At 66.4% G+C, this 12,107-nt stretch overlaps 2 protein-coding genes across 3 annotated transcripts; one reads left to right on the top strand and one right to left on the bottom strand.

Moving 5' to 3' along the window:
- Positions 1-866: 866 nt before the first annotated feature.
- Positions 867-4,229, bottom strand: LOC112529998 (translation initiation factor IF-2-like). The gene is made up of 2 exons (XM_025141525.2): positions 4,097-4,229; positions 867-3,713 (listed from the first exon to the last, which is right to left on the bottom strand). Exons 1-2 carry the CDS (start codon positions 4,227-4,229, stop codon positions 2,263-2,265), a joined length of 1,584 nt encoding a protein of 527 aa, XP_024997293.1. The 3' UTR covers positions 867-2,262.
- C17H9ORF172 (chromosome 17 open reading frame, human C9orf172) lies at positions 3,824-12,043 on the top strand. 2 transcript variants are annotated; one of them, NM_001389721.2, is made up of 3 exons: positions 3,824-4,189; positions 6,361-6,434; positions 8,116-11,566. In NM_001389721.2, exon 3 carries the CDS (start codon positions 8,178-8,180, stop codon positions 11,433-11,435), a length of 3,258 nt encoding a protein of 1,085 aa, NP_001376650.2. In that variant the 5' UTR covers positions 3,824-4,189; positions 6,361-6,434; positions 8,116-8,177; the 3' UTR covers positions 11,436-11,566. The 2 variants fall into 2 exon arrangements, with proteins under 2 accessions (NP_001376650.2, XP_040505033.1); XM_040649099.2 differs by having other exon boundaries at positions 4,174-4,651; positions 8,116-12,043.
- The last annotated feature ends 64 nt before the right edge of the window (positions 12,044-12,107 follow it).

Here is a 12,107-nt window from a genome sequence, read left to right as displayed (position 1 = left end):
GTGAGCCATGCGTCCCTCTGGGACTGTTTCACAGGACAGTTCTGTTGCATTCTCAGACGTGGAGGAAACGGGCACTGAATTAAAAATCATTGAGAAAAAGTTGAACTGAAAAACCACGAGCTTTTCCCCCAAAATGGAGGTCTGTCCTGAGGGAGCTGTTGTTGCATGCAGCGTTAACGGGAAGGCAGTTCTGCTCAGCTCCACCTCCTGCGAGCGCAGCTCAGGGGTCAGCAGAAGGCAGTGCAGGCACTGCGTTCCTCTTGGCATGGGTTTCTGTCTCACCTGGGCCAGATTTGACAGCCAGCAGGAGCCTCTCTGCTCCCTGCAGCTCAGGCTCATTGTCAGCGTAGGGAGCTGAGACAACACCAAAGATGAGTCATTGTGTTCTAAAATCCTCTTTTAAAAGAGGCAGAGGCGGGAGCTCTCTACTTACATTAGAGCCCAGGGAGGGGATGTGGCATGCCTTGGCTTTGGGAGCAAGGCCACAGGGCCATCCCTCCCCCTGATGTGGGTTAAGTGGGAGAGTGGAAGGGAACAGGAGCAAAAAGGCACTTTTTAGACTTCCACCTCTCCCTTTTTCAAGAAATGCTGAACTGGTTGAGTTACAGTGTGAGGTGTAATCCAGTGCTGGCACTAGTGAGTGAAAGGAGAAAGAAAGGCCTTGTCTGAGTTGGTCTCACCCATTCCCAGCCTTTGGAATAAGCTAAATATGAGAAGTGTGTGTACGTGCCTGTCACTGCAGGGAAGCTTCTGCAGGATCACACTGATAAATATAGTTCCTCTGAGCATCTCTAGAGGTAGCAGTGGATTTGCTTTGGGGTTTGTATTAAAAAAAAAAAAAAAAAGAAAGAGAGAAACCTTGAGGCTGAAGAGCTGCGCTTGCAGTTTAATGCTGGCTGGAGCTGCATGTCATACAGTGTCTCGGTTGGTATTGAGAGGAGGGAGAAGTGCAAATCCATCGCTGTATCTGTGGCCTGCTGCTGCACAGGGCCAGCTTCCCAAGCATGGGGGGCAGCTGGTATAGCTGCTGATCTGAGGTGTGGGTGGGAGCTGCGTGCCCTGCATTTACTGTGGGGAGCATTTGTTGCCACCCTCCTCCCTGGGGTGGGAAGGCACAGCGGGACGGTCAGCAGCTCCTGTTGCTATTGGCAGCCCCTGTGCGTGATTTAATGCAGCTGTTGTGATGGGACCAAAGTGAAGTCGTACTCTGAGAACAGGCAGACGTGTGTCAGTCTGTCTGGGCTTTGCAGCCTGCCCTGTGTGCCGGCACCACCGCGGCCAGTGCTGGCTGCAGCCCACAGCTCACCTGCAGCCGCGTGGCCTCGAGTGTGACTGCTCCCTGTGCGTACACCGAACCCTGCAGAGTGCTGGGCAAAGGCAGCGTGCCTGCATTGTCCTTCTGATGGCCCGACTCTTAGCACAGGTGGCCAGCCCTGCTTGCTAAAGCTCTCGCTGGTGTTAATCTGTTGGTGGCTGTCACACAACTCATCCCTGCAAGAGAACCAAGCTGCTCGGTGCTGCTGCTGAGCTGAAGGACTGGCTCAGTACCTGACCTGTGCCTCGCTCCATCTCCTTGCCAAAATACCAGGTAGAAAAATAGCACAAGGACAGACGGACTGGTGCTGGCAGTTCCCGTGCCTGCAGACCAGCTCTGCTACCACCAGCCTTGCAGGAAACTCTACTTCTGCCTCCGGACTGAGGAGCTGTCTGATAATTGCTGTCCACTTTTATTCTTGGCCAGTTTATGCTTATTTTTTCCTTTGCCAGCGCTGCTGTTCGGGTGCTGCTGCCCCAGCCCTGCGTGGCAGTGCTCTGTGAGCTGTCCTTGCTGTGCTAGCAGCCGGCCTTGGCACCGCTTCTGCTTTGAGTTCATCTTTCTGAGGCTGTGCCAGACCAGATGAGGTCGTGCCAGGGCTCGTACTTCATGCTTCCCATGTCGTGCATCTCCTGCAGCATCCTGGGCTGGTGCTCGCCTTGTTCACAGCTGTACCTGGCTGTGGGCTCGCAGCTGGCAGGTGGCTCTTTGTCATTCCCCAGGAGTTATGAAAAGGGCCAGTTGTGAGGAGTGCGGTGATGCTGCACTTCAGGGCACTCCGTTTCACCCTATTTCTCTTGTTCCTGTAAGGTCATAACATTTTCCTTTGGCTTGCCAAGGCCTGGGGTGGGAATTTGCTTCCTTCCCCCCAGCAGTGAGCGTTGAAATGGTTACTGAAACTCAGGTGCTGCCTGCAGTGGGGCACTGTGCCTCACCAGCCCTGCTGCTCACCCAACCTTCTGCGCTGCCCCGAGCTCAAAGATGCCCGGTTCTGGGGAAACCCCGCAGTAGGCTGAGCTTAGGGACCGGTTGCTGTAACCTAGCAACGGCCTCCATCGTGGTATAATGTAATTAATCCGGAGTTGGCTTCGTCCGCTGCTTAAAGACACCGGGACACGTGGCTGAGCCTTTTTAACTTGCGGTTTTGCCTCCAAAGCCGCCCCCCCGCACCGCAGGCTGCAGATGTGTGCCGGGCACAGTGGGTGCCCAGAGCTGCGCTCAGCCCTTCCCAGGGCGGCTGCCGAGCGCGGAGCAGCGACCCCAGCGGTGCACCCACAGCCACACCTCGGCCCGGCGCTGCGGGGCCTCCCGCTGATGCCCGGGGATGGAGCGGCGTGGAGGAGGCCAGGACAGCGCCCCGGGTTCGGCCCGGTGCTGTTGTCTGTGCGGACGTGTGCCGGAATCGCTGCTCCTGGAGCATCCCGGGGTGACGCGTGCGGCTCGGAGAGACCTCCGGAGAAACACGGGCCCTGAAAGGTGCGGAGGAGCAGCAGGAGCGGAACGCAGTCCCGGAGCGATGGTTTTCTCTTTGGTCCCACTGCGCAGAGCACCCGGCGGCGGAGCTGAGCCGGCAGCGCCACGGCCTCGGGCGTCGGGGAACGGATGTCGCGAAATAAAGGCAGCAGTGCGGGGGTGAACCCAGCGGGGCTGCGGCTGCAGCACAGACCCCGCAGCACCGCCGGGCGCCCCGCACGAAGCCGACCCGAGAGCTTCTGAGCCGTGCCCCCCCCGCCCCCCCGCCGGAGCCGTTGTGCCCCGCGTCCCCGTGCCGTCACTCCGCCGCACGATCGCGGTGACGGCAGCTGCGGCCCCGGGCCGCGCTCACGGCTCCGCCGCTTCCCATCGCCGCCTCCGCCCCGAGCGCTGCCCGCACCCGTCCCGCGGCCGTGCGGCGCTGCTCTCGCTGCCACGGGCAGTCCCGAACCCGCGGGGCGGTCCTCGGGGGTGGCTCGGCCCCGACCCGCGCGACACGCTCCGGATTTCGTCCCTGTGCGGCGGCCGCGGGGCGCGTCCCCGGCGCCAGGAGGGGTCCCGCATCGTTTGGGCCGCTTCCGCGGATCACTTCGCTCCGTGCCCGGCTCCCAGCCGCGCTGCCCGGAGCTCTGCTCCCCCCCCGCCCCGTGCCCGTGCTGAGTCCCTCCCGCGCGGCGAGCACCGCACCGAGCGCGGCCGCCGAGCGGTGCGATGAGCCGCGTCGGGGCTCGGCGCTGGCGCGGGGCCGGCAGCAGACGGGGAGCAGATGGAGCAGCGCGGCGGGGTCGGGGGCGGCCGAAATGAGCGCTGCGTCCCGCAGGGAGGAAAATGGAAGCGCTGGGATGGAGGCCGAGCACCGGCACCCCGGGGGCCGCCCGCGGCGAGATGGGGCTGTGCGGTCCCCGCCCGCACTGCGCTCCCGGGGCTCAGAGCCAGCGCGGCCCTCTGCGCGGGGACACGGAGGCACTGCGTCCGCGCGTCGTCACGGCGCGTCCCTGGGGGGGCGGGGGAGAACCGGTGGGGGCCGGGCCGGGGCCGAGCGGAGCCGAACCGGGGCCGGGCGGGGAGCGGGAGGCGGTGCCGGGGGTGGTGGCCCGGTCCGGCCCGGCCCGGCCCCGGCTGGTATCTCCGCCTACTGTATTTATGAGAAAACAAGCGGCGGCAGAGCCGGGTGGCCGCGGTGGAGCGCCGTGCCGTGCCGTGCCGTGCCGTGCCGTGCCGTGCCGTGCCGTGCCGTGCCGTGCCGTGCCGTGCCGTGCCGTGCCGTGCCGTGCCGTATCGGGCGGAGCTGGGCCGGGCCATGGGCACCGGGGCGGCAGCGGGCCGAGCCTAGTGCGGCGGCGGCGGCGGCGGCGGCGGGGATGCAGCGGGGGGGTCGCCGGGGCGGCGGGCGCGGAGCAGGTAAGGGGGGAACGAGGCGGGTGGTCGGGGCCTTCTGCATACCCGGGACCCCGGCAGGGCATCCCCCTGCGGCCCCCCCGGGCCATTCCTTCCAATCCCATCGCATCTCTTTCCAGCGCATCTCCGCTATGTTTCCTCCATACTGCACATCTCCATCCCTTCCCCCCCCGCCCAGCGCCCTGCCCTCATCCCATCGTATCTCCGGCGCCCTCTCAGGCCATCCCCATTCCATCCCATCCCCATCTTCATCCTCATCTCATCCCCATCCCATCCCACCCCCGTGCCTCCATCACCGCGCCGCAGTGCCATCTGTCCCCGGGCCCGGCTCAGCACCCGGCACGGCCCAGCGGGCCCAGTGCCACCCGGTGCCGGTGCGCAGCGCGGGGCCACCGCCCCGGGACCGGCAGCTCTGCTTTTCCCGGCTGCGTCCCCTCGTCCCCCCGGGCACCGCATTCAGGGCAGGTAATGGGGGCTGCGGGGGTGAAAGTGGGCCTGGCGATGCCACCCGGCACTGTTCCCGCTGCACCAGGCTGCCCGGTCTGTGTCCATCCGCGGGCGCCCCTCGGGGCGGGGAGCCCCAAGCACCGGCCCTAAAGAGGAGAACGGGCCGGGGCACACAGGGAGGGGACATCAGCGTGACCGGGGGGTCCCTGCACGGAGCACCCAGGCCCCGGGCTGCAAGTGCAGCGTGCACAGTGCACTGGTCATGTGTGCAGCATGCCTTGCACAAGCACGGTGCTTGCAGTGCAGAGGGCACACGCACACACAGCATGCCCGAGGCCGCAGGGCCGTGCAGCGGCAGCCAGCTCAGTGCAGTGCAGTGTGCAGTGGCAGCAAGATTGTGCTGTGAGTGCGGTGCGGCAGCGTGCTCGGCGCGGTGCGTGTAGGCAGCGCGCTGGTGGTACAGGCGGGGGCTGTGCTGGCAGCGCACCCTAAGCAGTGCGCCCAGGCCGCCCATGTGTTCTGTGTGATGGGCACAGGGGGTGCAGCAATGCCCATGGGCTGGGAGCGTGCTTGGGGAGGCGTGCAGCTGTGCTGGGTGGGCTGAAGGGCAGTGCCCAGTGCTGAGCCCACCGTGGGCACGGGACGAGCTGGGGATAGAGCAGGTTGGGGGCAGCGGCACTGCACAGCCCTCGCACTGCCTGCCTGTGCCACGTGCAGGGAGCGACCCAATTCTCGGAGCCTCCCCAGGGCTCCTCCTGCAGCCCAGGGTCTCTGCTGGCCCCAAATGCCCTCGTGCTGCTCCCTGCACGGTGCTGGGAAGGCACTGCTGGGCCCCTCAGTGCTGTGTGGGGCAACAGCTGTGGGCAGAGCGCTGCTGGCACACACAGGGCAGAGGTGTCCCCCAGCAGCAGAGGTGTGGGGGGCTGTGACGAACCACGAGGGGCCCTCCCTGGGAGAGGGTGCAGTGGGATGCAGGTAGTGGGTTTGCTGTGCCCCCAGAGGGTGCCATGGGCCCCATACCGGCCCCATGCAGAGAGCATCTGCAGCCCCAAAATGCTGCCAGCTGATGGTGGCATCCTCGGGGGGATACAGGAGGAAGCCAGTGGGGCTGGGGGCAGAATGGCGCTGCTGGCACCTACCAGCGGGAGGCAGGAGAGTGGATGGGGGCAAAATCCCTCTCCCTGCAGAGGGGACGTGGTGCTGGGGACCTGGGGGCAGTGTGAGTGTGGCAGTGCACAGGCCCGCCCTGAGGCACACAGACAGTCCCCACCCACACCTCACTGTCTGCAGCGCTCAGCCCCCTCCTGGGGGCCCTGCTGAGTTCTGCCTGAGCGCCCACATGGGGCTGCTGTGTCACACCGGTGTCTGTCCCACCATAGACAGCCACAGTGGGACCGTCCCTGCTGTGCCCCCCATGCGCAGTGGATGCCCATGTGGGTGCTCCCTGTGCACTGCTGCAGAGCCCCCCCAGCCCCCTGCCGCGCAGCCTCCCCATGCACCCACGCCATCCTTGCAGAGGAGGAATAATTTGGGGAAACCATGGCAACCCGGGGATGCTCCACGCTGTCCCCGGGTTCCCCCGGCAGCGCGACCTCGTGCAGCTCAGCGGGCGGTGGGGGTGTCTGTGTGACGCACAGCCCACATCCCTGGAGCTCACTGTGCTCTGTGGCCCCGGCAGCCACCTGCTCTCATGGCCAGGATCCTCACATACCTCTTTTATTTTGCAGAGCTGGGATGGAGCCGCCGCGGGGCCCTCGGCCAGCTCAGCCCACCTGCCCTATCCCTGCTGCTGCTGGACCAGGTAGGACCCTGGCCCATGGGCCACGGTTCCCTGCCTGTGAACAGCCCCGCTGCTGTGGGGATGGGCTGCCCGGTGCCACTGCTGGCATCGCTGTGCAGGGTTGCTGCCCTTCTGTGCCCACAGGTGCTCCCAAAGGCACCTCCTGACCTTTCCAGACCGGCACCAAGCACTCCCTGCCCACCAGGCTCCCCGTTCCCCCAGGCAGAGGTCCCTGCTGCCTCCCACTGCCCTTCCACCTTCACCCCCTTCCCAGCACCCTCAGTCCCCAGCTTCAGGACAAGACAGGGCTTTATCCAGATGGGAAACGAGGGTGCAAGGCCCCCTGCCACATCCACAGATAGTCAACACTACACCTTGCCAAATAAAGTCTGTTCCTTTTCTCCCTGAAATGTATTCCCTGTGGTCCTCTGCTTCTGTTTAAAACAAAACGCATTCTGACTCCCTTTGCAATGCACCTTTTTGTCTCCTGCAGCAGCCTGCACACCCCCAGGCTCCCAGGCCCCCCAGCCAGGTGGTCCATATATTGAGCATTAGGGCTGGGCGGCCATACCCACAAGCAGACCAGGCTGTGTGTGCACTCAGTGCTGACGGCAGGCTGCAGCTGTTCCCCCCCATGCACTTTCACTGAAGATGACTGCAGAACCCACCAGGTGCCTGGCTGAGCAACCCTGCCTTCTCTCCCGCTCACCTTGGCATGCCAGCAGCACGCTGAGTGTCCCACATGCAGCCGGGGGCTCTGCTCCCTGTGCTGGGAGCGTTGTCCTGCAGTGGTGGTTCTGTGCCCGCGGTGTTCGCATCCCCTCGCTGACCCCCATCCTGCTCCTTCAGCCAATGGCCCCACCAGGGAGACCCATCCTGGTGCAGGGCACCACAGGATGTGGGGGAGGACAAAGCTGGAAGGTGCTGAGCGAGCACGGCCTCTCTGGAGCTGGGTTGCCACGGGTGGTGAGGAAGTGGCTGAGGAGCTGCTGCTGGCTTCTGGGTGGGGGCACAGCCACAGCACCCCAGTGCCGGCACTGCTGCCCCCTGTGCCAGTCTTCATGAGCCCAGGGAGTGCCATGCCTGCAAGCAGCCAGGACTGCTGCTACTCCAGGGCGCCCATGGGCTGTGGGTGTGTGGAGCTTCCCTGCCCACTGCGGGGGGTGCCTGCCATGCCCATCCTCGAGTGATGCTCCCAGCGGTGCACACGTGGCACGAGGGAGCACGTGGTCCTGGGAGCCCACACAGCTGCTCTGAGGGTTACGGCGCACTGCCAGAAACATCCCCACCTGCTACAGAACCTCCCTTGGCAGATCCACCACGCCCTGCTCTGAGCCACTGATACTGCAGGAGGGTCTCCATGTCCCCGTCCCATCCCCAGCAGCTGGGTGCGGCAGTCGGTGGCCTCCTGCCCTTGGTGAGCTGGCATAGCAGTGCCATGCAGCCATGTTCCCAGTTGTACCTACAGGTGCCGTGACATTTGTGTGCCCTCTGGACAGCGAACCTTTCTGAACAGCATTTCAGTGCTTCTCCCCAGTGGGAGCGGTGCGTTAACAGCAGCGGTAGGGCCGGGACACCCCCGATCTCCCTGCCCTGAAGAGGTGGCCGAGCACCCCTGAGCCGAGAGTGTGGGCTTTGATCCCACGCCGCCATGGCCCCGAGCTCCTCGCCGGGATTTAGGGACCTTTCTGTTCTCTTGCAGGGCCAGCCACCTTCCCCTGAGGCCATCTGAAGGAAGCCGGCGACAGAAGTGTCACTTTTAAGATGACACGAACGGACCCACCTGACATCCTGGTGTCTACGGTGTACCAAGACATAAAGGTGGCCTCCGCAGCCCCTGGGGATTCCATCGTCTGCCAGCCCCTGGCGCGATGTGATGCCTCCATGTCCTCCTCCCTGCCCCGCGACCCGCAGCCCTTCAACAAACGCCACTGCCGGAGCTTCGACTTCCTCGAGTCGCTGGACGAGCCGCTGGGCGCTCCCCCAGCCATGGAGCGGCCGTGCCCGCGGCCCGGCACCCCTGAGCCCACCCCAGGGCCGCCGGGCCGGCGCGCGCCCCCCAAGCCGGACCCGTACGGCGGCCGGGCCCCACCACCGGCCAGGGAGGCTCCGCGGGGCGAGCCGAAGCGGCGGGCCCGCTCCAAGAGCGCGCCGCGGATGAAGCCCTCCTTCACGCCGGTGCCCATCGCCGTCTCGGCGTCGCCGCCGCCAGCCCGGCGTGGACGCGAAGCGCTGCGGGTGGAGCGGGGGCCGCCGCGTGCCGAGCCGTCGCCGCGCCGCGAGAGCCACGTGCCGCTGCGAGCATTGGCCAACGAGGTGCACCCCATCAAGCTGCAGCCGCAGCGCAGCAGCGTCAGCCGCATCTCTCCGCTCTGCGTGGGCAGCAACTGCTTCGAGGAGGGGCCGGGCGCCAAGGTGGGCGCCAGCCCCCACGTCAAGTGCCGTGTGGACATCAAGCCGGACGAGGCGGTGTTGGTGCACACCGCGCGCAGCCTGCGGGCCGCGCAGAGCCGGCCGGAGCTGCCGCAATGGCCCCGCGCCCCCAGGGCCGCCCGCAGCCTGGCAGTACCGGGGAGCAGGCAGGTGTCCGTGTCCCGCACGCCCACCCCCAGCGACTCCTACAGTGGGGACCCCCCGCTCCTGCCCTACCCTGGTGAGTACTTTGAGGCGGATCCACGGGTGCTGGCGTATCAGACGGTGCCGGTGCCAGCCTCAAGGGAATTCAGGGAGTACCCCGAGAGGGGCTGCATGACCTTCTCGGCGGCCGGCGTCCCCACCAAGTTCTTCTACGCGGAGGAGCCGGTGCGGTGCCCCAGCCCCGCCATGCCGCTGCGGAGCTCAGGCTACGCCAGCTACCCCTACCCCGTACGCCAGGGCCCCCCGCAGCACTTCTACGTGGAGGACCCGGCCAAGGCGGGCGTGCACACAGTGCCTCCGCGGACGTTGTACGTGGAGGAGGCACGGGGCTACCCCGTGCAGGAGGCGCCCAGCCATGCCTTCTACAGAGAGGAGCCCCGCTTCTACACCCCGCGCAGCACCCCTGTCAAGGCCCTGTACACGGAGGACGCCCGGACGTACCCAGCACTTGGCTCCTCAGCCAGGGTCTTCTACGCTGAGGACTACGGGAAGTACCGTGAGCGGGAGGTGCTCTCACGAACGTGCCCCCCTCCCCGCAGCACCCAGCCTTTGCACTTCGGTGACTGGTACTGCCCCGAGCGGAGCGCGCTGCCCTACCAGAGCCTGCAGGTGTCACGCTTTTCCCCGCAGCCGGCTGGGCGAGAGGCCATGCTCTCCTCCTGGCACGCCAGCTACAGCACAAACCCGCCGCGGCTGGGCCGGGACAGCCAGCACTACTCCAAATCCTGGGATAACATCCTGGCACCCGCGGCACGCAGGGAGGAGGCCCTGCAGCGTGGGCGCAGCTATGAGAACCTGCTCGTCCAGGAGCAGCACCGTGCCTTATCCCCTGACGAGCGCCGGCAGCCAGTGGTGATCAACCTGTCGAGCTCGCCCAAGCGCTACGCTGCCCTGTCCCTGTCGGAGAGCTCCATCCTCGAGCGCGTGCACAGCGACAGCGGCCGTGGCCCCCTGGGCCGTTCCTGGTACGTCACGCCGGAGATCACCATCACTGACAACGATATCCGCGCCAATGGGACGGGCCGCAGTGAGCGGCGCTCAGCCAGCTGGGACGTGCTGGACGCGGGGCGGGAGCAGACACCCTATGCTGCGCCCTACGCCCCGCAGCCCGTCCCCAAGGAGAGTGGCTCGGCGCGCCAGCGTAGCCTGGAGCAGCTGGATGAGCTCATCACCGATCTCGTCATCGACTACAAGCCGGCACCGGGCCACCGTGCAGGGGACAGAGACAGCCTGGCCGAGCAGCTCAAGAAGCTCCTGAGCAGCAGCGCCCCAGGACCACCTCGGCGGGGCGAGGGGAGGAAGGTTCCCCCCAGCGTGCCCGAGAGTTTCCGGCCCACGAAGGAGCAGCCGGGTCCCAGCTCCTTTGGCAGCGCCCCGCGCCCACAGCCGTCCCCACCAGCCAGCGGCACCTTCGAGAAGCCTCTGGAGAACTGCTCACCTGACCTGAGCGCGGAGGAGGACGACATGATGATGTGCTCCAACGCCAAGTGCCGGCGGACAGAGACCATGTTCAATGCCTGCCTCTACTTCAAGTCGTGCCACAGCTGCTACACGTATTACTGCTCCCGGCACTGCCGCCGCGAGGACTGGGACACGCACAAGGAGAGCTGCGTCTACGGCCGCGTGGGCAGCGTCTGCCGCCACGTGCTGCAGTTCTGCCGGGAGAACGCCGAGGTGCACAAGGCCTTCTCACGCATCGCCAAGGTGGGCTACCTGTCCCGCGGCCGCGGTGTGCTCTTCCTGGGCTTCCCCAACTCGGGCTCGGCTGAGAACTTCCTGCAGTTTGGGCTGGAGAGCCTGCTGATGTCCCCCACCTACCTGTCCCTGCGGGAGCTGGAGAGCTACTCGGACAACCTGGGGGAGTACGCCCGCGAGCTACGGGAGACCGGCAACCAGTACGACCCTGATGAATGTTTCCTCTTGAATGTAACCGTGGCCGTGGCTCAAAAAGTGCCGGAGAGGCCATCTCCAAAGGTGCAGGTGCCAACAGTCAGGAAATACGCCAAGGTGGCCTTAGCCTCCTCCAGCCCCGAGAAGAAGATCCCGAAGAAGGAGCGGGATATGGAGACGTTGATCCTGACGCCGCCACCCGGCACGGCGGACATCGACAAGGAGGGCGAGGAGGGCCGCAAGGCGCGGGAGGTTTGCTTCATCAACATCCAGCGGGAGCTGCGCATCCGCGGCGTCTTCCTGCGGCACGAGTTCCCGGCCGTCTACGAGCAGCTCTGCGACTTCGTGGAGAGCAACAAGCGCTTCACCCCCACCACCATCTACCCCATCGACAAAAGGACAGGCAAACAGTTCATGTGCATGATCATGGCCGCCTCCGAGCCCCGCACGCTGGACTGGGTGGCCAGCCCCAACCTCCTGGATGACATCATGTGAACGCGGCACACGGACCCCAGCAGCCGCGCGGCCCCTCTGTAGATAGGTGTTTTCCCGGCGGGATGGGCACCCTCCGCTCCCCGGGGAGGAGGCTGAGGCGGGGGCGCGGGGGCCGCACCTGGAGCCGCTGGGTGCCGGGGCGCGGTGCCAGCAGCATCCCACGGGTCTCCACGTGCCGCACCGCAGCCCCCCGCGCCCCGCACACGCCCGGGGCCCAGCGCGGCACATTCCCCGGCCGGCGCCCACCCCCTGGCCGGGACCCGCAGAGCGCTGCTGGGCTACGCCAGGTGCTGCCTGCGGGGCCGGGTGGGAGCGGGGCTGCGTAAGTTCTCTGTGCTGTGTCTGTGTCCTGAGCGTGGCATCGCGTGAGCCGCGGGCGCGGGGGTCGGCCCGGACCCGGGGCAGGCGCAGGGCTGGGGGGAAGCTGGGGGGGACAGAGTGGGGACAGAGTCCGGCACCGTGCCCCTACCTGGAGCAGGGCCCGGCCCCGCCCCGCCCCGCCCCGTGTCCCGTCCCGCCGCGGCCGATGGGAGCTCCGGCAGCCGCCGCGGGGCTCAGGGCACAGCCGGCAGCACGGCACCCACGAGACCGACACTGCCCCGAACCGCGCACCCACAGCTCGCAGCACCGCTCGCACCGCCCCTGCGCTGGGCGAGCGCCGGAAGGGGCGGG

This window comes from Gallus gallus, chromosome 17, assembly GCF_016699485.2.
Source record: "Gallus gallus isolate bGalGal1 chromosome 17, bGalGal1.mat.broiler.GRCg7b, whole genome shotgun sequence".
NCBI classification, from domain to species: Eukaryota; Metazoa; Chordata; class Aves; order Galliformes; family Phasianidae; genus Gallus; species Gallus gallus.
Note: the sequence above shows the minus strand (reverse complement) of the source record. Positions and strands in the feature narration are given on the sequence as shown.

Bases quoted from the DNA above. Each gene is read 5' to 3' on its own strand.
- C17H9ORF172 (XM_040649099.2), top strand. From the start codon at position 8,178: ATGACACGAACGGACCCACCTGACATCCTGGTGTCTACGGTGTACCAA.
- LOC112529998 (XM_025141525.2), bottom strand. From the start codon at position 4,229: ATGCAGAAGGCCCCGACCACCCGCCTCGTTCCCCCCTTACCTGCTCCG. The intron at 3,714-4,096 runs GTGCCCATGGCC...GCTGGCTCTGAG, and splicing joins CTCGGCCCGCTGCCGCCCCG to CCCCGGGAGCGCAGTGCGGG.